The sequence below is a fragment of the Trichomycterus rosablanca genome, chromosome 27, assembly GCF_030014385.1.
Source record: "Trichomycterus rosablanca isolate fTriRos1 chromosome 27, fTriRos1.hap1, whole genome shotgun sequence".
In the NCBI taxonomy this organism is placed as follows: Eukaryota; Metazoa; Chordata; class Actinopteri; order Siluriformes; family Trichomycteridae; genus Trichomycterus; species Trichomycterus rosablanca.
In genome coordinates this window covers 4,637,673-4,661,251 of record NC_086014.1, presented here as the reverse complement: position 1 = coordinate 4,661,251, position 23,579 = coordinate 4,637,673, and the positions used below count along the sequence as shown (strand labels likewise).

The 23,579-nt window shown below is 38.9% G+C and overlaps 1 protein-coding gene across 1 annotated transcript in view; it reads right to left on the bottom strand.

Annotated features, from left to right (window-relative positions):
• Positions 1-23,579, bottom strand: part of LOC134303844 (low-density lipoprotein receptor-related protein 1B-like) — a 142,217-nt gene that overhangs the window by 106,310 nt on the left and 12,328 nt on the right. The window contains exons 5-14 of the mRNA XM_062989295.1: positions 20,341-20,503; positions 18,501-18,723; positions 14,648-14,831; positions 13,069-13,212; positions 11,271-11,507; positions 10,605-10,785; positions 6,762-6,981; positions 4,861-5,050; positions 2,655-2,783; positions 47-187 (exon numbers count right to left, since the gene is read on the bottom strand). Coding sequence (XP_062845365.1) covers positions 47-187; positions 2,655-2,783; positions 4,861-5,050; positions 6,762-6,981; positions 10,605-10,785; positions 11,271-11,507; positions 13,069-13,212; positions 14,648-14,831; positions 18,501-18,723; positions 20,341-20,503 — 1,812 coding nt within the window. The remainder of the gene's footprint in view (positions 1-46; positions 188-2,654; positions 2,784-4,860; positions 5,051-6,761; positions 6,982-10,604; positions 10,786-11,270; positions 11,508-13,068; positions 13,213-14,647; positions 14,832-18,500; positions 18,724-20,340; positions 20,504-23,579) is intronic.

Here is a 23,579-nt window from a genome sequence, read left to right as displayed (position 1 = left end):
GGCAGTAATTAGTGAGGGGCAAGCAAGTAAAAAAAAAGTCACTTACAGCAGAGTTGCATTTCTTCATCACTTCCATCTGAACAGTCATCATCACCATCGCAGCGCCACATCAGCTGAATACATCGCTGATTTTGACACTGAAATTCATCCTGACTGCACTGCTTGGAGTCTGATAACACTGCCAAGGCTGAGAAAAGCACACACACACACACACACACACACATACACACATACACAAAGAATGCATAATTAAAGGTAGGTAACAGATAGGTGGGACAGTGGTGACCTATTACATTTTCAATTTTCCAAAAAAAATGACACACTACCAATGTAAACCGGAGCTACAATTAAAACGACAACTTTTGTGTCACGTTGCTTTCTACCACACCATTAAAAGACACCTTGAAAAGCTAGTGATTTCCAAAACAGCACACCGAGCACTTTACAACAGCTGCTTGAAAGACTTCGGACTCTAAAAGCCTGTAGAAAATGAAGTGAGTCCACATCCATGTTTTATCATCATACTGTCTTCATTTCAACTTCAGGCAAATTGACACAGCAAGAGCTCCTCTCCTGCTTTTTTTCAAGCTCTATCAACCAAACCACTCTGCACTGTCAGTAAAAAAAATAAAACAATACAGAAACATTTCGTTCCTCTAAGTTCTATAAAAAAGTTTAAAGATTTAAAGCTTTTAAAGTATCAGTGGACCCTAAGGTGCTATTATGTAACCTAAATGAGGTTTAAAGGTACACTACATCCAGCATGGTGTCTGCTTAAAGGTACAATTGACATACAACCCCAACGACAAAATGTTTGTACCCTCAACTATTACTTGAAACTGCATCTTCCTGCACATTCATCCATTTAATACTAAATCTTAACCTTAACCCTTAATTGTTTAGACAGTATACTGTCGTTGTACTATAAGTCGCTGTGGATAAAAGCATCTGCTAAGTGCATAAAATGCAAATGTAAATGGTTAAGCATCCTGCAATCCTCTCTGTAGCAAGCCACAACCCACCCTAATACAGATAACACTGATGTGACAGAACTCTGTTATGGATATGGAGAGTGTTAATTATGTTTAAGTAGCCACTCAGAAGCTACTTGTGATTCATGTGTTTGGCACTTTTTCATTATAGTAGTTCTTTAGTGCAGTTGTCAAAAAGAGCTTTTCAAACAAACATCCTTCAGATTTTCATTTTAGCTTAATTTGATAAACATCGAAAAGCAAAAAATGGTTGCCTACACATTCATCTTGTCCTAGATTTGGGGATCAATATACATATTCAGTTATTCATAAACCTATTCGATGTGACCTGCAGCAATATTTGTATTTATAACAAACTGAATGTGAGCAGCAGCTGTTGGAATTGATCAGCACGTCTGGTTTCTTACGCTCACACATAGAAATCCTGGAGTTTGCCTTGCTTGAGTGACCTTGCCCAACCCAAAGCTAGTGGTTTGACAGATTTTAGATTTCCGATATAGGAGCGAGATGCAGGCAGTCATGGAATGTAGGAGAGATGATAACTTATTGAAGCTTCACAGGTCATGTTAACGGTCAATGTTGTTTGGGCAACTAACTTTCTAGATCCCCCTGCACACTGTGTATCTTAAAAACCTTCCTGCCAAGGTTACAGGGCTCATTTCTTTTTCTTACTGACATGTTTCTCAAATAGGTGTATTAGTATTCTATGTGGTACCTGGAAGTATAATAAATATTTAAGAAAAAGGGAAAATTATATAAAAAGGAAATATAAATACATACAATTGTAACTTCTGGCGACTTCAGAACTGTCCACTGCTTTGACCTGATCCAATTCTGGGTGCTTTTTAAAGTAGGATTTGGGTCATAATCTTGCTGGAAAAGCCATGACCTTTGACACTGAGCCCTGCACTGTGCTCCACAATTCTTTGGTGGTCTTCAGATTTCATCAAGGCATCCAGTGCCAAAAGCAGCAAAGCGACCCCACAACCTTTGTAAACCACCAACATGTTTAACTGTAGGAACTGTTCTTTTAAGTCACAGCAAGAAGGTCCTGGGTTCGATTCCCCAGGTGGGGAGGTCCGGGTCCTTTCTGTGCCGAGTTTGCATGTTCTCCCCGTGTCTGCGTGGGTTTCCTCCCACTGTCCAAAAACATGCAGTCAGGTTAATTGGAGACAATAAATTGCCCTACAGGTGAATGGGTGTGTGTATGTGTATCTGTCTGCCCTGAGATGGACTGGCGCCCCGTCCAGGGTGTTCCTGTGTGCCTTGCACCCACTGAAAAGCTGGGATAGGCTCCAGCACAGGTAGGTGCTTGACCCACCTTAATCCATTAGAAATAAGGTTATGTTTCCTATTTTGCCCCATTTTGCCTCTTTAAACTTCGTTTTAAATAATCAAAGGTATAATAAATTCTCTTTCTTAAGGTACTAATTCAATTCCATTTTTCAGGAAATTATTTTCTAATAGTATTAAGTGGCATGAAACAAATAATTCAAATATTTAGGGTTATGGTTAGGGTTTACATGTATATTTACATAGACAGTAATGTTATAACATATAACATATTATTAGCATAATAATTCTGTATCATGGTATTCCAATACCAGTTACTATGTTTTACTATGTTCATTCATTCTCTTCCCAAAAAAATAATGTGCCTACCTGAGCAGGTGAGATTGTCTTGAAGCAGGTGTTGGTTGTCTGAACAAGCACACACGTGGCCGCCAGGTACAGCGAGACAGAGAGCTGATAGACTACAGCCACCTCGGTCTAACACACATGCATTATTGCCTTAACACACACACACACACCGAGAGACAGAGAGAGAGAAAATTAAATATAGATTTATTTATAGGTTGTCACTACTGTTTCAGCTGAAATATACTCAATACTATTAAAGTAAGCAAATTGTGTTTATTCATTATTTATTACATTTCAATCAGTACTGTGTTTGTTGAATTGATCATTCTCTGATTGAAAACATAATGTACATCACTCAATATCACCTACTCACTTATATTTATGAAGCACCTTTAGACCAAATTTAGACAAGGACACACAGTGTTAACGATATGAAGCACCAATGTGAATGGTGCCTATACAATTACTACAGTCTTCTAATTTAAACACAGAAAGTACATGCCAGAACTGAGGGGCTCTAAAACACACACACACTGAAAGTGCGGGAATAATAAAAGAGCCGTCATTACTCATTATCTAAGAACTGGCTGTATTTCCATGTTTTCCTTAACTTTTATTGCTATTAACCACAATAAATCAGCAAGCAAGTGGCAAGATCTGGCAGTATAATGTGCTATAAAAAAAACACATTTTTATTGACTGTATGTCGTTTACTATGATTACCCTCACCACTTTTAGCAAACAAAGTGCTTCAATTATGATAAAAGTGCACTTGTCGTATACAAAGTGCAATAATTAGGATACTCCCACATTCCATTACCTTGTTTATTTGTTTCTATGTACAAGATCTGATTGCTTATAGCACATAAATGTGAAAAGCCTAATGACACTACTAAATGAATAATGACATAAAAAAATTAATTAAAAAAACTAGAAAAAGTAGCCTGTGATTAGAGTTTTGTGTTTGAAACGTGAACTTATTATAATGAAAACACATTAATTACACAGTGTAAAATATGAAGTGTTTAAACATATTGGGTAATACATGTTAGTAAATTGTATATGATGGGTGTTTGGTATTTAGGTGGAATGAATCCTCAATCCTTGTGTGTTTAAATGTTTGTAAATTGTGCTGATGCAAACCAAACACGTGCTACAGAGTTAGTCCATCATGTTTGTTTCACACTGAATGCTATATAGTTAATAAAAAGTGCTTAGCTTTGGGTTTTGGGTAGATTGTAGCTGAAATTGTAGCTAGATTATGGTACATATTATTTGAATGTATGACTGATTCTAGATCTAGATGAATGTACGTAGACTGTGTTTGGTGTTGGATGTTTGAGCAGACTGTTTGAGCGCTGACTATTCTGTTCCACTGTGTATTCCAGGTGCATTTAAATAAACTGCTGTTAGAAAGCAGCATGCGTGAATAACCAAAGCCAGGAATCTATGGGCTTAAATTGGCTTTAGGCACGTGCAGCGTAAAATAACTACCGAGGCAGAACTGGAAAATGCTGAACTACCAAATGAACACACTCTTACACACTTTATCATCCTGAGAGGTGCACACACTAATGCAGTCAAACCTATTTAATTAATTCTCAATCAAGTCTAATCAATTAACCACAGCCTGACACACATAAGCACTAAAATGTGCAGGGTAGCAGGATTAAAGGAGCAGTACTGGTAACACTGAACTGCTTTATCACTTCTAGCAGATGCGTATGAACTCAATCCAATTGCACATTACAGCAGCATGGGGGGCAAATGCACTTACTGCACTTTCCCCTACTTCAAATCCTCAAGCTTGAGAATTATTACTCTCAGAATACATAAAAAAGTGCTTGGAAGAGGAAATGCTAAGGTTAATGATCATCAGTGGTTCTGCACCAGGAAACACACTCTGGGTTTAACGTTGAACTTTAGAAAAAGATGCTGTAATTGGATTCAGACCAGAACTGTAGTGAAAAGGTAGAACGACACACTCTGGGACTTCAGTGTTCTCTCTCTCATTAATTCAGGTTCACAGTGCCTATGACCACAACATTTTGAATCGATAAACTCTTATATGATATCGATCAGCCGAGGGAAATGGTTAACGACTGTTCAGTAATTTAGGAAATGCAAAAGAGTTCCTCTGAATAAACAGATATAACGGGACACAGTGTGAGAGATAAAATGTAAAGTAAGAGATTAAATGAAATTTTTCACAGATCCGTCTTGTTACCTTGCTGTTTCTGTGGATCGTAAACCTGAAGTCCGAACAAAGGCGGAGTCTCCTGCCGCACCAGTGTGGCGTCACCAGATAAAAGATCCAGTCTGTAGATTGAAGCGTTCGTATAATCCGTCCAGAAAATGTAATTTTGGTAGTGTGAGATACTGAAGGGATGATTCAACTCCTTTCCATCATAGAGCACCTTACGAAGCAGAAGAGATTACAATCAGTGATGGAGTGAATACGCCAGAAGATCAATAAACATGAGTTCAAAATCACATCTGAATGTTTGTATTGTAGTTCTGTCTCAAAACAAATCCCAAAAGTTTTGCACTGACCATTTGCAACACACAATGAAGGTCGAATGCATTTCCCCCACTTCCACATGCTACATCTTGCACAAATGCATCACCTATATTCACCAGCGCTGACTCTGGTCTGTCTATGTACTTCTGATCTGTATTTAACATTCAGTCATTTATTTTGCATAGATGTGCGTGTGAGATCCACTCTACCAGCTAGAAGCTTCCATAGGTTTTTTAGGGCCGCACAAGTGACAACAGAAAGGCTCGTTCCTGTCATACTATACTACCATGCCATGCTATACATTATACTTACAACTTCAACTGAATAAATTGTAATTAAAGAGTATCTACAATGGGCGGCACGGTGGCTAGCACTGTCGCCTCATAGCAAGAAGGTCCTGGATTCGATCCCCAGGTGGGGCGGTCCGGTCCGGGTCCTTCCTGTGCAGAGTTTGCATGTTCTCCCCGTGTCTGTGTGGGTTTCCTCTGGGAGCTCCGGTTTCCTCCCACAGTCCAAAAACATGCAGTCAGGTTAATCGGAGACATTGAATTGCCCTATAGGTGAATGTGTATGTGTGTCTGCCCTGCGATGGACTGGTGCCCTGTCCAGGGTGTTACTGTGTGCCTTGCGCCCATTGAAAAGCTGGGATGAGCTCCAGCACCCATGTGCACCTCAACCCTCCACTGTGCACTTTGACCATAGATTCGCTCCTGAAGAGACTGTAAAATGATTTTTAATGCGTTCAATTTGACCTGACCAGGTTGGTGACGGTGCTGAGATTCAAACTCAGGTCTCCACTAAGTTGGGCTGGTTTAGTGCACTGCTTCACCGCAAAGGACTCTAATTTGTGTGAATGTTTTGTCATTTTGACACATTATGTATTTGAAGTTGGTCCTTAACGCTTTGCTAAAGCCATCTAAACAAAAGAAGGAATATGTCCAATAACTTAGGTTGATTGGTTGTACTCTACACTTACTAGTTGGGCATGTTCTCCCTGCGTTCATCCTTCAAGGACAATGGTTTCTGTCCACTTTCCACAAACATATAGAAGGTGAATTGGTTACTACAAATGTCTCTAAGTGTGAGTGAGTGAGTGAGTGAGTGAAAAGGTAAATTTGTTGTGACTGAGCAGAATTACATAAGACTACAATCTAAACGAACATTCCTTGTCAATGATGGTGAAAAGAACTGTAAAAACATCAAGAAACCTCGAGAGGAACCTCTGTTTGACAAAGTACAGTGAAATTATGGTTTCAGTTTATACACATAAGTTTGAGTACTCTGCAAAAGCCTTTAAAATTTTATCTTGTTTATACGACTTATTCAATAGTTTATTAGTTTAAACCACTTTCTTCAGTTTGTAACTGTTTCAGATGATTGTTTCATTGATTGAAATCTTCGGTGTGTGTAATTAATCCTGAAGCTCTTGTTCCCTGTATGCTGATCAGTGACTTTTTTGGTTTTGCTTTATTGTGTTTTTCATCATTCGGCTTCAGCAACTTCCTTATGCTTCGGACAGCTTTATAAAAACGTGTGTCTTTTTTTTACTAATCTAAATCTAAAAGATCTAAACGATTAGAAATAAAACATGAAAGTAATAAACTCACAGTTCTGTGCGTTCCATTGAAGTGGATTTTCTCAATGCGCTTGTAAAAAGCATCACACCAGTACAGAGTGCTGGAGGAGTGATCGAGCGTCAAGCCGTTCGGCCACAAAATGCCGGAAGAGACGAGAATCTGCCGATGAGAACCGTCCATCCATGCTTTCTCTATTCTTCCTCTGCTGTTGTTCATCTTGTCCTCCATCCAGTCTGTCCAGTACATCCAGCTACAAACAAAAACAGGCCATATTTGTATTGATGTGTTCCTTATACATTTGCTGGAAACTGGAAATCTTAGTACACTGTTGAAAAACGTAACAGTTATTTGTTTAGCAACTCTCATGTCAACTCAGCAACTGTGACATGAGATTGGTATTGGTACGATTAAACTATTAATAAAATTGCTTAATACATAAACCGCTGCATTAACCGGCATTAATAATGGGTTGCCAGTCTGTTAAGATTTTAAAGGTGTAAGTGTATGGTTTACATTGGCCAATTATGCCTGAAGGTTGGCGCCCAGCCGACCGGTGGCAACACCGAGCCTCGAACCCGGGAGTTCAGTTGTCTCAGTCTTTAGATATACTAGCTGTGATAACAATCTTCACGACAATTGTGTTCTCACTGAGATCTCCAGATATGTTCACGTTATTTGTAATATATTGTTATACAATTAAATACTGACTAGTGGCACCATCATAATCTCAGAAAGCTGGCAGGAATATTTTGACCTGAGTAAACTATAAATAACCAAAAAACTCCATCCATTACTATACATCTTCGGTATGATCACTATGATTTAATACTTTATTTAACCTGCAATCAACAACTTAGTCTAGTGTTCATCTATCTATTTGTTATTCTGTGTATTCAAGTCAAGTCTAATGTATTTATATAGCGCTTTTCAATGAACATTGTCTCAAAGCAACTTTACAGAGTCTAGGACAAACAGACCAAAAACCCCTATTAAGCAAGCCGAGGGCAACGGTGGCAAGGAAAACCTTCCTTAAAATTACAGGAAGAAACCTCAGGAGGAACCAGACTCACCATACTTCTTGGGGGTATTGTGTATTCCCCCTGTGTAGCACTGTTTTAAACCTGTCATTGTCCTGTAAATTGCACTTGAGTCGACCTGTTTTACACATTACGCTGACCTGTGTAATGTGCAACGGCATTTCATTGCAGTGTATATAGATTATACTAAAAAGCATCAATAAAACTTTGACAATAAATCGATAAAAGAACTTCATTCTTCTTTTTCAAACCAGCTATAATGCACATTCTCACACACCCTCGCTTGCACCATATGGTTCACTGAATCTTTTATTAACCTCTCAGAGTGACAGTTCAAGCTACAGAAGCACTGATCCATCAACGTGATCATTCGGACAAAAAGTGACATGAAGACTTCAGGAGATGGCGGTCAGACAGAAAGAAAAGGTCACTTCGTATCAGGTCACCCGAGAAGTGGAAACAATTCCCTCGCTTATGCAGATTTATTTACTGCTGGTTTTAAGAGTTGAAAGAAAACAAGAACAATTAGCTCTACTAACCCCAACTAATAATTAGGGCTGGCTCGATGCCACTTTTTTATGTCCGATACCGATATTACAAATTGAGTATCTGCTAATACCGATACCAATCCGATACCGTCATTTTTCCTCTCAAACTACTAAGCAGCAATAATACATGTCTCAATGCACCATGGTTAAACTAGCTATCTAAATAACAATGCTCAGACTGTGAAACAAGTATTTTAAAGGAATATTCTGAATGGCCTTATTTACATTAAGTGTTATTTACATTAAGCAACAGTAAGGATCGGATCATGTTACATGTTTTTTTTTTTCCTTCTGATGTCCGAATCAGTGATTTGGGCCAATATCGGACCTGCACCCCTACTAATAACATAAAACACATTACACACATTAATACACCAAAATGAATTCTATCCTATGGGTAACACTACTAAACATTAGAGAGGTGAAAATTTTACAGCTGCCTTGTCCTGTAAGCAAAGGTTCTATTCAGTGTAGATCTGGTCATGTGACCCACGCTCCTATGAAACCCAATTTCATAAGCCACAATAAAAAACAATGCAAACATATTTTGCTAATAAAGAAATGTAGTCCAGCTAGTTTACCTAAAATCACACCAAAAGCACAAGATGCCATGTTAAAGGAAGGAAAAAACGTTTTTTTTTTTTTTTTTTAAGTCCAAGTCAAAGTCCAGTAATAATCTTGCCGTTGTGGCAGGTCCTGACCAGTGTTGTTTAGTCAAGAAACCCAAAAGTGGTCTGAAAATTCTCTCTTACTGTTGTGCAAGTCAGATTAGCAACCGCTAAAATTAACTGCAGCTAAAGTGTAGTGTTGCCAAAAGTGGTTTTTGTAGCCTGGAGCCTGAATTTGTGATCAGTAAAGGCATTATGCGTACAGCTGTTTGTTTGTGTGTTGAGTAATTTTACCCTTCATCAACTAGAACTTAACGCTTCATCTTGATCAAGGTCATGCATGACAGACATCCACCCAATCTTTTTCAGAGCATCTTTTGCACAGGGGAAAACAGGCTTCAGTATTACATAATGCAAAAGTTCTGTCTAAATATCTCCAGTGAATTGTTTCCACCTCTTTGGTAACATTTGGGCATGTGTAATTAACTAAAGCGTCTCTATAGCATTGAACGAATCTCGCATGTGTTGCCCACCTGTAATCCACCAGTGAATGTCTTTAGCTTTGAGTCCAAGAAACTTATACAACTGTTTGTGAGTAAATTATCTAAGAGACCAAATCTGGCTTAGACGAACTAACAGCAGTGCTAAGATTACAGGCGTACTAGCTGAGACAGGGCCAGACTTACAGCCTGACTAAGATTTGCTGCACTGTATTTATTTTCAGCATTTTCAATCCCTCAGCACAGCGTGGACTGTATCTGCTGTTGAGAGTCTAAAGTAAATAAAAAATTACTGCATGTAAGCACTCTGACTACAGTCTCGACTCTGGGTCGACGCTGGACCACATATCCATTAGTAACTGTCATGCGGTCCAGAGCCGGAGAAGAATTAAGAACGGTTTAACTCTGTCGTCCATGGGTATTAATAATGCAAAGATTAATCTATCACTATCTTTCACTTTTATTTCTCTATGACTAAATAACTGGTCAATCTTTGGTCAAATAAAAAGTTCCTTCATCAGTTTAGGGTTTTTCTAAAAATGTGACTCTTCAATAAGATGTTTCTGGTGGTACTTGGATTTTATCTGTCCATTCACACACAATTTTCTTGGATTCAGACCAATTGTTTGAAAACAAACTATTAAAATTCTACCTTAAAACCTACTTCTGAATGATATTTCTAGCTTGGTGGCCCTTGACATAAGATTTCAGTTGCAGACTCTTAAGTGTGATCCCGTCCTGTCTGCATCTGAGGTTGAATCGCAGTTGGTTCCTGTAGTCAGGTGGTTCTGTGCCATTTGCTGATACTCTCATACAAGTTTAAAGCCATCTTTACCCACAGTGTAGGATTGTGAACTTGGATTATTAAGCACGCATCAAGCATACTGAGCACGCATCAAGATATGTTGTGAAATATTTCAAATATGAATGATATGAGCGTCAGTGCTGTGATTTAGAGTATTATTGCGTGCCTGCCTACACGCCTGTCTCCCTCTCTTCATGGTTAAGTAACAAGCAAACTGGGATTTAAATGACCCGAGTGCTATGGATGTGGGGTTAGACTGAGCACATTAATTATCACCTCTGACTCACGTGTCTTGAAATTATACCTCTATGGCATCTATGGTGCTGTTTGTCAGAGTCATGTTGCTTAAAAAAAGAAGTAATTTATTATCTTTACCCTCCGATGGGGTCCACGACGATGGCTCTGGGATGCAGCATTCCTCTGTCCAGCAGAGTTTTCCTGCTTTCCATTCCTCGCTCCACACACATTACACTGATGGAGCTTCTGTGGCCGGAACTTATCCAGTACAGATTATTACCCAACCAGTCCAGAGAAATCCCCTCCACATTATAAAGACCTACATGGAAGAAAAAGAAAACAGTAAATCAAAAAACACAGACACACACACTACTGCTTCCTGTTTAAGATGACTATGTGCTTATGTCATACATAGTATATTTTGTTTGCTTCCTCTAGGATATATTAAGCCACATACTGCATCTATGCATTTTGATGCTCAACCTGTAAAGGTATTTTTAGAGGTGTGACTGGCCTGTAATGGTATGATTTAAGATGTAAAGGTAACATCATGAGACAGTTTGATGATGTAAGCTAAATTTGGAGGAGAGCACTGTCCAGTCTACCTCACATAGTTCTCACAGACTTGATATTATTAAAGAAGCAAAGAAAAAATCAGAAGTGAATAGTGGAGGACCCAAAATGTATTTTATTTATATTAACTACCATTTTACCATTAAAAAACATTAATACAGTTCTGCACCTCACTTAAATTATACTACAATTAATCATTAAAACAAAGCACCAAATGCCAAATTAGCTTACCGTCTTTGATCAAGGTTTCCCGTCCAGTCCCGTCCACTTTCTGCCGTCCAATGAGGGCATCAGCAGTGTCAGCAAAATAGATGTAGCCACTCGCAGCATGGTAGTCAAGAGCACCTGGGCTTCTTAATGCTTCAATTTGAATCATTTGCTCATCACGTGACTGTGCATCCATCTCAAATCCATGGACGGCCCCAGGACGACCTTTTCCATAAAACACAAACGGCGCGTCCTTTAACTCTGAAAAACAAGTTAATTAACAACAGAGGTAAGAATAAAAATAAAAAAAGTTGGGACATTTCGTAAAGTACAATAAAAACAAGAATCTTGAATTCTTTTGAATCTTTATTTAACTGACAATAATAAAAAATGTTTCAATTTTTTCACTGAGGGCAGAGGCGTGTTTACCACTGTTACATCACCTTTCCTATTAATTATATTTTTAATGGTTTGGAGCATGTGCAGCAAGGCAGCAAGGCAGCGCACTAGGTTGTTAGACAGACCCATAGTGTCTAAAACAAAAACCTTCATGCTGAATACTGGATCTTTCTTACTGTAAGGTTCCAGCTACATTAGTAATGTTAATGGTTAACCAGTTTAACCAACAAATAAGTTGCTGTTTGGTAAATGCTGTCAGTTAAAAAGTGTTATTTAAGTTCATTTCACTACACTACATAAGTGGATCTGTGTGTATATTTGTTTAAAAAAAATGATGTGGATATTTTACATCATGCTCCAATATGAAGGTAAAAATCTTCCAACAACTACTTTGATAATGTCAGGAAGAGCTTTAATATACCGAGTGTATCTCTATGATTTGACCAGCTTGTTCAGACTTTGGTTAAAATCTACATTCTAAATGCTGAACTGGTTCTGCTCATGGTGTTTCAGTTTCTATTAAATAAAGTATAAAGACTCATTTATATGAAACTCTGTGATGTCTTTTATACTTTAATGGTAATTAACCATCAGTCGTTTATCAGTTTAAAGAAACTGGCAAAATTTGTATCCCAAACCTACATAGTCCAAGATTAAGTAATAGACTTAAATAGTTGTGCATTTTTAATTATGTGTTGCGAACTTAAGCCTCTCACAAAAACACTGGCTCAAGCTAATTACATTACTATAATTACAAACAGGATTAATTCACATGGTTTGTTTTATTTATTGTGTTCACAGCAGCATGAACTCTGTGTGTGTGTGTGTGTGTGTGAGAGAGAGAGAGAGAGAGAGAGAGAGAGAGAGAGAGAGAGAGAGGTTTATTAACATTTCAGGCAAAATAACCTACACATAGGGAACCACTCACTCTCTTTCGTTCTGCTCTTAGAACAGCTTTAATCCTTTGTGGCGTGGATGTAACGAAAGTGTTCCCATTCTACCACATCTATTTAATGTAGATGTGGTTCCTGGGAGGGACAGTACACAGGACTCATAGTGATGTTTACTGAACCAGTTGGTGATCACTTGAAGCACAATCATGCCGGTAGTACATGTAAGCTGCTTTACACTTCGACATCCTGGACATTTCAACTAACCAATTGCTATCTGAATTGCTGTAGGATTGCTAGTGTAACAGACTTTTCACTTTTCTGTGGTGATGTATGTGTTTACGTATTGAGTGCCTTTTGTCCCTTTGGTGATTCCATAATCAATGGAAAAGTGTGCTTCTCTACACACGTGATCATCTCTGTGTAGTCTGTGCTGCGCCTCAAAAGAACTTCAGAAACTCTAAAGGTGCTCGGTTAAACTAGGACCGTCTCATAACACAAATTAACCAATGAACGTGAGGCACTTCACTTACTCTTGCAGGACCTTCCATCGTTTAAGAGCAGGTATCCAGTGCGACAGCGACAAGTACGTGTCTGATAGCTGTTTCTAAGGAGACACACATGGGAACATCCTCCTCTTCTGCCGTGTTCATCAAAAGCACATGCGTGTGTTTTTACTGGAGACATAAAGCATACATACATACATATTTATAAAACAGCTACTTTTTAGAAAACAGCAGAAAATGAGAGAAATCAAAGCATTTAAGAAGTGATGTTTGAAGCAGTGCATTCTCAGTTTTTGAACTACCTGCTGCGCCAAAGCAATTGACCACAACATGCAAAGTGATAGCACTTTGAAAGCTTTCTCCATCTAAGATACTATGCGCATGAGTGTGTGTATAGGATCTATTAACATTTTATTCTTTTCAAAACTTTGTTCACGAGGTCCAAAGGTGAGCGGGCTTTCTCTGTGGCTGCCCCGAAGCTATGGAACAGCTTGCTACTTTTTATTAAGGCGTCCCCCACAACTGATCATTTAAAATCCAACTTCTCCATCTCATTGGACATTTTGACTAACCGATTGCTAACTGAATTGCCGTAGGATTGCTAGGACTGCCTCATATTGCAAATGAACCAGTAAAGATGAGGCACTTGAACGCTACCTGAATGAAAAACGTTAAACCCTCAATTGTTAATTTCACTGCAAATTGCATATTACACGGGATAGGGCTCGTTTCACTGTCCGTGACATGATTTTCACCTTCAGTGAATAATTGTATACGCAAAAATCCATCTGTAGAGTAACTGTAGCTTATGAAATGCTGATTGCTCACTATTGTCCACCTGCACTCTGTACACTTTGTTACATTCACTGTACCAATATATCGATCAAAAGAGACTCCTATATGACCCCCACCGACCACAAGAGGTTTGGGTGGTGGAACATGCTCAGCACTGTATTGACACACGATAAGGACATGGCAGTTTGTGCTGTTCAGTAAGAAGTGAGTGTATCTGGTGTCACAGGGTTGTTGGGATTTTTTAATTCTGTTTAATCATACTGTCCTCTTCATTAGGAACATATACTATGTTAGCACCTGTGTGCTAATCTTCCTGTAGTCTCTTATCAGTGGACACTTTCTGATCACATGATGCTATTGCTTTAAATTTCTGGCTGGATCACTTTTCTCATCTGGTTAAAAATCCCAACAAAACTGCTGCACCTAATACACTCATACAAGAACACCACACACTACCACAAAAACACACTGTCATAATAACCATGTTAGTCATTGCAGTGCTAAGAATGGTCCACCACACATAATGTGGTCATATGGCAGTCCCATTTGCTTACACATTGGGGTACAGGGGAATGATAAAGTCTACAGAGCAGCATAAATGGTAGAGAGCTCATCTAAATGGTAGGCACAGCTTCTAAAATAAGCTCAAAATGTTTTCACAGATAGGTTTACCTAATAAACTGTTTGTGTGCTGAACGCATTTGTGTGTTATGACTCAGATCATTGCATCATCAGACGCATAATTAAGATTCATACAAGTAAAAGATTGTTTCTTCTTTCAGAAAGGCAAGTATTTAAATCCCGAGTTTACCCGTGGGCTGAGCGAGTCTGTGATAAACTCTCACATCTCTCAGACTTTTCAGCTTGAAGAGAGTCTGCGTGTCACTGCTGTTGAAACGGTTTATCCTCAAAACGTTCTCTGAGCTTCTGGAGGGTTCTGAACATGTCGCGTACAGAAAATCTTCAAAGAGCGCTAATCCGTGCAGGTGTGACACCTGGAGAGAGAAGAAGGAACAGAGAGAAGGGATGAGGTAGGTATGGGAGCTCTCACTGGGTGGCTGTCGTGCCTATCACACATTTCGGCTTAATCGCAAGTAGATCTGCATAAGCACGTCGGTTTAAATCCCACAGGAAAAAAGCACTTCTCAAATAGACATCAAATAAACCGGCGCATCCTTCAGTCCAACTGTAAATCAGCAGGATAGGAAACACTAAATATGGATGTTTGTCTCTTCCTCCGAGATAAAATAACATCTATTTTACTAGTTGATCAAAGAACAATGTGTAAAAGCAGACAAAGACACAATTTAGTGGAGCAAAACTGTTCAAAACATGTTATTTATTCTTTGCACAACTAGATAAAACATCAGGTTGCGTTCACATTGATCTGTTTTTGATCTTTGTAGCTGCCGGTTTATTGACTTTGTAACATCATTGGAAAACTCAAAATTCAAATCACACACTCAATATTACTGCAATGATATTTAAAACGCATGTTATAAATAATAAATCATACTTTAGTGCGGCATAATGTTTCCTTTACTAGTCCTAAGACATGCAGTCAGGCTAATCAGAGTGACTAAAGAAATCGCCCTAAGTGTGTGTGTGAGTGTGTCTGCCCTGTGATGGACTGGCAACCCATCTGGGGAGTTTCCTGCCTTTCGCCCAATCGGGGGGCGGGGGGGGTTGGCGGAGCTGTAAAATACGCTAACACACCAGAGCTGGGTTTTCGAATACATTGTATGAACAACAACAATTGGCTGTAGGGGCAAGCCGGATCATGGGTCCTCATAACTGGTGCAATTACGACCCCTGCTGGCTGATTGATGGTGCCTGTACAGGGCTGAGGGATAATGCTGATCAGGGTGTGGCTCTCCGTGCACAGTGCTGATCGGTATATATGAACTCGATTCGAGCAGGTGAAAAATGCAGTCTGTACTGAGCATGTGTCGGAGGGGGCGTGTGTCAGTTGAGGATCGTCCGCAGTCAGCAGTGGAGGGTTGAAACAGTGTAGGATGCAATCAGGGTAATTGGACACGACTAGATTAAGGGAGTAAATTGGGAGGTAAATTGGTCACAGGACGCTGCCCACGGGGCGCTGTTGGCTGGATATTTTTGGTTGGTGGACTATTCTCAGTCCAGCAGTGACAGTGAGGTGTTTAAAAACTCCAGCAGCGCTGCTGTGTCTGATCCACTCATACCAGCACAACACACATTAACACACCACCACCATGTCAGTGTCACTGCAGTGCTGAGAATGATCCACCACCCAAATAATACCTGCTCTGTAGTGGTCCTGGGAGAGTCCTGACCATTGAAGAACAGCCTGCCAGGGGGCTAACAAAGCATGCAGAGAAACAGATGGACTACAGTCAGTGATTGTAGAACTACAAAGTGCTTCTATATGGTAAGTGGAGCTGATAAAATGGACACAAGGAGGTGGTTTTAATGTTATGGCTATTTTTATTTTATGATTATTAGATCTGTGCATGTATCCAAAATTATTACATTTTCCTACCGTTATTTGGCAAGTCTGTGCATGTAAACATTCACTAATCACTATATTATATAAGGAGTCAAACAAAATGACTCATTACTTGCGTTTTTACTTTAAAAAAGAAAAAGATTTTGATCACAGCGATGCGAACCCTCGTTCAAGGGTAGTGACACCCTCAAGCACTATCAGCACAAGTGAAGGCGCACCAAGGACAGCCGCCAAAATGAAAACAAAATCGCATGCTCCCACTGCAGAGCTAGCCCCATGTGTTTACAGCTAAAGGGCAATAACTGCATTATTCTTCTACTGATAAAATCTCATGTGGCACCAAAAAAGACCCATTGTTTTTCTTTCATGATTGAAGAACTCTTGAAAGGTGTAAGAACAATGTACCTTCTTTTGTGAGGACTTCATGTTAGGGCCTGGCAATATAGCAGGGAATTTAATGCTTATGATCTGGATGATACAATGTATTGTAGTAAATCTGATTTCATTTTCTATAACTTTTTGTTAAACAATTAGTTTGTTTATAACTAAAGCTATGATTTCTTCTAATATGGATACACAATTTTGCTATCAAAAACAATATATTAGCAAAAAATTGCTGCTATCATTATTATTAAGATCTGGCAACCATATCACTTAATGCTGAAGTTAATAGTGTCATGGCAGCTTCATGACTAAATGATTAAGAAGACCGTTTTTTATTTATTAGTATTATACAGCGATGTACATCATTTACGTTGCTAAAAGTTCAGTAATGTCATTTTAGCTTGTTTCAGGCAAGAACAGGAATCTGAACAGGCTCTTTAGCAGACGCCTTTATCCAAAGCGACTTCCAGTACAGTATACAGTCTGAGCATTTGAGGGTTAAAAGCCTTGCTCAAGGGCCCAAGAGCAGCAACCTGGCAGTGGTGGGGCTTGAACCAGCAACCATCTGATTACTAGTCCAGTACCTTAACAACCAGGCTACCTCTGCCCATGTTTAATGAATCTCAAGGTAAGGCCAGAATTTGGCATAAACATTACATTATGTCTGAGAGGCGTGAAACGTAGTGCAGTTGTCTGCAGTTGTGGCTCATCTGCTTTACAGTCTGATGTGAGGTCTGAGATGCTTTTCTGCCTACTAAGGTTGCAATAAATGATTTAATTACTGCAGCCTTTTCAGCAGTTTGAACCGGTCGTGCTGCAGAGTCACGAGTCAGTAATTATTAACACTGACATTGAAGCCTGATTTAATATGTGTTTTGATATACAGGCTCAACAGCTGTACCATGTGATGTTACTTGAAGTTGTGATGTGTGCTGGTCATTTCTTTACATGGCACAGTGGGACAGTGGTGGGACAGTGGTGGCCTAGTGGGTAGGGCTTTGGGCTATCAATTAAAATGTTGAGAGATAGAATCCCAGCTCTGCCATGCAGCCACTGTTGGGCCACTTCAATTGTTAGGACCATTACAGAGCAGGTGTTATTTGGTGGTGGTGTGTTAGTGTGTGTTGTGCTGGTATGAGTGGATCAGACACAGCAGCGCTGATGGAGTTTTTAAACACCTCACTGTCACTGCTGGACTGAGAATAGTGCACCAACCAAAAATATCCAGCCAACCGCGCCCTGTGGGCAGCGTCCTGTGACCGCTGAAGAAGGTCTAGAAAATTACCAACTCAAACAGAAGCAACAGATGAGCGATCGTCTCTGACTTTACATCTACAAGGTGGACCAACTAGGTAGGGGTGTCTAATAGAGTGGACAGTGCTCATACCAGCACAACACACACTAACACACCACCACCATGTCATTGTCACTGCAGTGCTGAGAATGATCCACCACCTAAATAATACCTGCTCTGTGGGGGTCCTGACCATTGAAAAACAGGGTGAAAGCAGGTTTAAAAGGTATGTAGAGAAACAGATGGACTACAGTCAGTAATTGTAGAACAACAAAGTGCTTCTATGATAAATGGAGCTGATAAAATGAGTGTAGAAACAAGGAGGTGGTTTTAATGTTATGGCTGATCAGTGTATATAAGACAAAGGCATTATTATAATTAAATTATCATCATCATTATTAGTAGTAGTATTAGTATTATTATTATTAATATGGCTGCAATTAGAACTCAGATTAAAGAGTAAACAGAGGGAGTGCAGGAAGAAAATGTCATTTTACTCACCGAATTCCCTTGAGTGATTATTTGCCTCTGTCTCCCATCATAATCCACGACTGCAATAAAGCCAAGAGAGTCGTCGGCCCAGTACACGAGTTTCTTAACCAGGTCAAGAGTTAATGCTGCTGGCTGTTCTGTTCCAATTTTAACAATCCTGCTCCGGTCAGATCCGTCCAGACTGCAGCGCTCCACTTTGGCACCATTTCCATAATCAGTGAAAAATAGTTTCCTATAGCAAGATTAAAAAATAATAATAATAAATAAATCAGCTTTACTGCTTTATGTCTTTGTTCTAGGTTTATAATATGATATGGCCAAAAATATGAGGACACTCCCTTTATTGTTCTGTTTAGGTACATATAAGACAAATAACATAAACTAAACCATTCCAACTTTGTGGGAGTTTCCTGTTCAATCTTCAATGCCCCACTGTGGGATGAACTGAATTTGGGATGTGAGCTACTCATTCAATATTAGTGCTTACAAACACCCTTTGGAACAAATGAAAAAAAAAAATTCAACAGATTTACTCTAAAATCATGTAAGCAAGCTTTCCAGATGAATGCAGACGCAATGAACAGGGTATGCACAAGAACGAAGTCAGGTGTCCACTTACTTCTAAATATATGAAATATCTCATTTTTCTATAATCACTGTAGCCACATATGAAAGCCACATGTAGCCACATGTTTTACACAAACATGCATTCTTACGTCCGTGTATGTGTGAAAATTAAAAGGGACACACGTCATGGCAGGATTTTTTTCTAATGTTCTAATAGTTCATTGTTATTATTCCATTTATATTTTGCCGTGCATGAAAACCCTTAATCTTAAAAACACAGATATTTGTAACAATTGTTTCATCACAATATGAAATGACTTGCACAATAATTATGATTCCAAGAACACCAGAACATACATGTCCCTTACAAATGTATTTGATTACAACACGTACAAAAGAACTGTGTGAGTTGAAAGTCAATATTAATGTAGTCTGTCACAGCTGCTTATTCTAATCCACAATTTTAGTTTAAATAATAAGAAATTAGTTTAAATAATTAGAATTAGTTTAAACAATATGAAAATAATATTAAATTATTGATGGAATAACATTACCTAATCTCAGCATCTCCAGACAGTGTACCAAAAGCTACTAAATACTTAATAAGCGTCTGGGACAAAATATCCCAAATAAAATAAGCTTTTTAATGATTAGGTAAAGTGATTATGTAAAATTCTCCAGCAAATATACTTTTAATCAAGCTTATAAAGGTCAGTCCGCATAAAGCAATGCATAAAATAGGTTTAAACAATGTGAGGATACATTTATGTTAATGTTGTGTTTTCACTTTTAATCTGTTTAAAATGGATGTAAAGTGGCCACTCATTTATTATCTGTGCAGTCTGGGTACACAATAACCATAAAACATTTATTCACAGAGAATAGTAAATAGACCTTTTACAAGCTATCATAAAAATGGCATAAGTGGCATGAACAGAAGACAGTGGAATGGAAGACAAAGGGCTACATGACCAAACTGAAAAAGAGTGGGTTTATAAAAACAGAAGACAGTAATGAGAATGGCCTTTGGGGGAAGGACAAAACATTGAGCTCTTCATTTGGAATACGAGCATAAATGTGTAGTTATGTATTGTGCATAGAGCAATGCATACAAGAGTGCACAAAAGTGAAAGATCATTTGGAGAATCCCACAGCACAGAAAGTGCGCTTCAGCCTAAAGTTCAACAGTTCTATACTGACAAATCTTACATGTTGTTTGAGGCAATAATGGCACACACAGAATGGCAAAGGAGAAGAAAAAGAACGTATATATTAAACTTACCCCACTTCAGGATCCAGTGCAATTGCTTTAGGGTTGTGAATGTCCAGATCTATTATTGTGACACATGCGTCTGCTTTCTCGCTGCACACAGATATACGATCACTCACTTGATCCACAAAGTAGAAATTTCCAGTGAGCCAGTCTATAGCCATATGTTCCACATCTGAGGATAAAGAAAGCAACTAAATGAATACATATTCATAAAGCACAAAGGCAACGGCTGCACAGGGCTGACAGGATTTCACACCACTGGAATGAAATTAACGACTGAAAAGTTTGCACAAGCTGTTCTGTGTATAAAATCCCCAATTTAGTTCAAATACACCTTTTTTCATTCCGTGTGTGTGTTAAATTATGCAATGGTTTAAAAGTCCAAGTGCCAAATGAATATTAGTTTTCTATTAGTTATTAAGCACTGGTTAAGATTTGTCAAGTAAGCCAGCAGCGCAATGAATAAAAATCACACATATACCAATCAGAAGCTCTAATTAATATTTACAACTAAAAATAGTGTGCAAAAATCATGCAAGTGGCAATACTAGGATGGGAGAAAGGGGGGTTCCCCGAGAGAGGTCAGAGAGGAATAGCCAGTGGCTTGGCGAGTCGCCTCACAGCAAGAAGGCCCTGGGTTCGATTTGGGTGGTGGATCACTGTCAGCACTGCAGTGACACTGACATGGTGGTGGTGTGTTAGTGTGTGTTGTGCTGGAATGCTGATGGAGTTTTTAAACACCTCACTGTCACTGCTGGACTGAGAATAGCCCACCAACCAAAAATATCCAGCCAGCAGCGCCCTGTGGGCAGCGTCCTGTTACCACTGATGAAGGTCTAGAAGATGACCAACAATCAGCAACAATCTACAAGGTGGACCAACTAGGTAGAAGTATCTAATAGAGAGAGTGGACACGGTATTTAAAAACTCCAGCAGCGCTGCTGTGTCTGATCCACTCGTACCAGCACAACACACACTAACACACCACCATGTCAGTGTCACTGCAGTGCTGAGAATGACCCACCACCCAAATAATACCTGCTCTGTGGTGGTCCTGACTATTGAAGAACAGGATAAAAGCAGGCTAAAAATATATGTAGAGAAACAAATGGACTACAGACAGTAATTGTAGAACTTCAAAGTGGAGATTTTTTTTTTTTTTCATTACTGCAGCTGATAATTTCTTTGGCAGATATTTACTTCAACTACATTATCTTAACTATGAACCATCCAAAGAAATGCCTGCCACTACTGAATGTTACCTCCAGTACAGGGATCTCTTCTAATGCTATAGTAATGAAACATAATATTCCTTGCAAATAAAATTATTTTTAATGTGGTTATTGTTTTCCACACTAGCAAACACAATTACACACTGATATGACTATCTGAGGATATTTTTTCAATAAGAGTTTTGCCTTCAGGATGCATAATCTGGTTCATAATTGTTTAACTGAGTTTGGTTCTACCCACCTTTGAACTAAAATACCTGACAAGTTTTTTCTAGTTTATTTTAGCTACATCTGTTCTGAATACTAAGATAAATTAGAACAGCATGAATAGTTGTAATATTTACTACTGTAATTTTTTTTATAACATCTATTAAAAGCTATAATGAAAATAATCTCGTTTGTGTTACATTTGTTTGCATAATCCATATCATACCATAATCATGTACCAGCCAGACTATAGTCATTAACTTTGGTAAGAAAAGATAAACAAAAATGTCAATGTCAGCTTCCATCCAAAACTACACAAGTCATCTATTGCCGCAAAATGATAAAGCAGTTATTTTTATTTTGGGACGTTCTGTGCTGGTTTTACCTGTTGTGCAAATGACATGTTCAGTTTTATTATATCTAGTACAAGGGCCACTTGCTTGCAATGATTTCTGCCTCAGTCACACTACAGAGCACTTAATATACAAAGTACTTAACAATTCATCTCTGATTTAACACAAACACATTTTCTGACAGTTTTTTTTACCCCCTTTGTCTCCCAATTTAGCGTAGTCAATTTGATCCCTGAGACCCATAGTGGTGCCCAAAGAGGGGGTGACCTGACTGACACACACACCCTCTGCGCGATATGTGCGCAGTCTACTGATCCCTTCTTATACACCTTATGCAGCCAAACCTCAAGCACAGGCACATAAACAGAAATCTCTTGGATCAGGTCAAAAGTGCATATGTAAAACCATGTAAAATTTTAATGTGAATAAAAAACTTGAAACACTTCTGATTAAAATAATACTTTAAATTCAGCCCTATTAATATGTACAAGGCTTAAGTAAGCTAACCTGCTGAGATCTATCACAGCTGAAAGAGTGTGAGGTGTGGAGAGCTGTCACTGCCTTCAAACACTTGAGTGGTAGGACAGACGTACAGACTTATTCTGTCAGCTAGCTATTAGATGTGACAGTGATGTCAGTCTACATGCTTCAGTTAGAATTGAGATTGGCAGCTGCCTTCAGGTTTGTGTTGTTTTGGTTTGACTTATTCTTGTAAGGAAAAAAAAGTTACACTTGTATTTATAGTAACGTCACATGAGGACTACAGAAAATTGCTTTATAGAGTAGTATGTATTAAAAGACATGATTTTTATGACTGTGAATTAGGTAATTCTTGCTTCATCCATGCTTATCACCCAACACAACGTGGACTGGGCACCAGTACATCACAGGGCATTAAAAACTCACACACTAACGCACACACTTAAACCTAGGGACTGCTTTGAGCAATCGACCTCCTCCTGTTTATGGGAGGACCCAAACAAACAAGAAGTGGACAAATGTCCTCACAGATGCCAGGATTAAATCAAATCCCTTGGACCCATGTTACCTATATGCGCCATCGTGCTGCCCATACTGGTTTAGTAAAGCCTAACCAAAACGAACCGTACATAGATTCAAGACCTGCTTGTTCTGTGTTGTTCCAGAAGGCAGACAGAGCGGCATATGCAGCAGCACTGGCACAACGGTAAAGCTCACTAGGCAGCCTAATTAGAGAGCTGATGTTCACTTTTTAAAGACTGAGTGGGGAAACTGTTGGCAGATGTGGTATGGATGAATACAGTCGTTTCTTTATGACTGATGTGCACAGTATAGGCGTGCATGTTTCATTTACATACTGTACCAGGTAGAATGTTTACCCTGAACAATGAGGTAAGCATTCCCTAGTTGGCCCTGGCATGTAACAAATGGTAAAACCTCCTTGTAATTTACTCATTTTACTATGTGAACAAGGTAA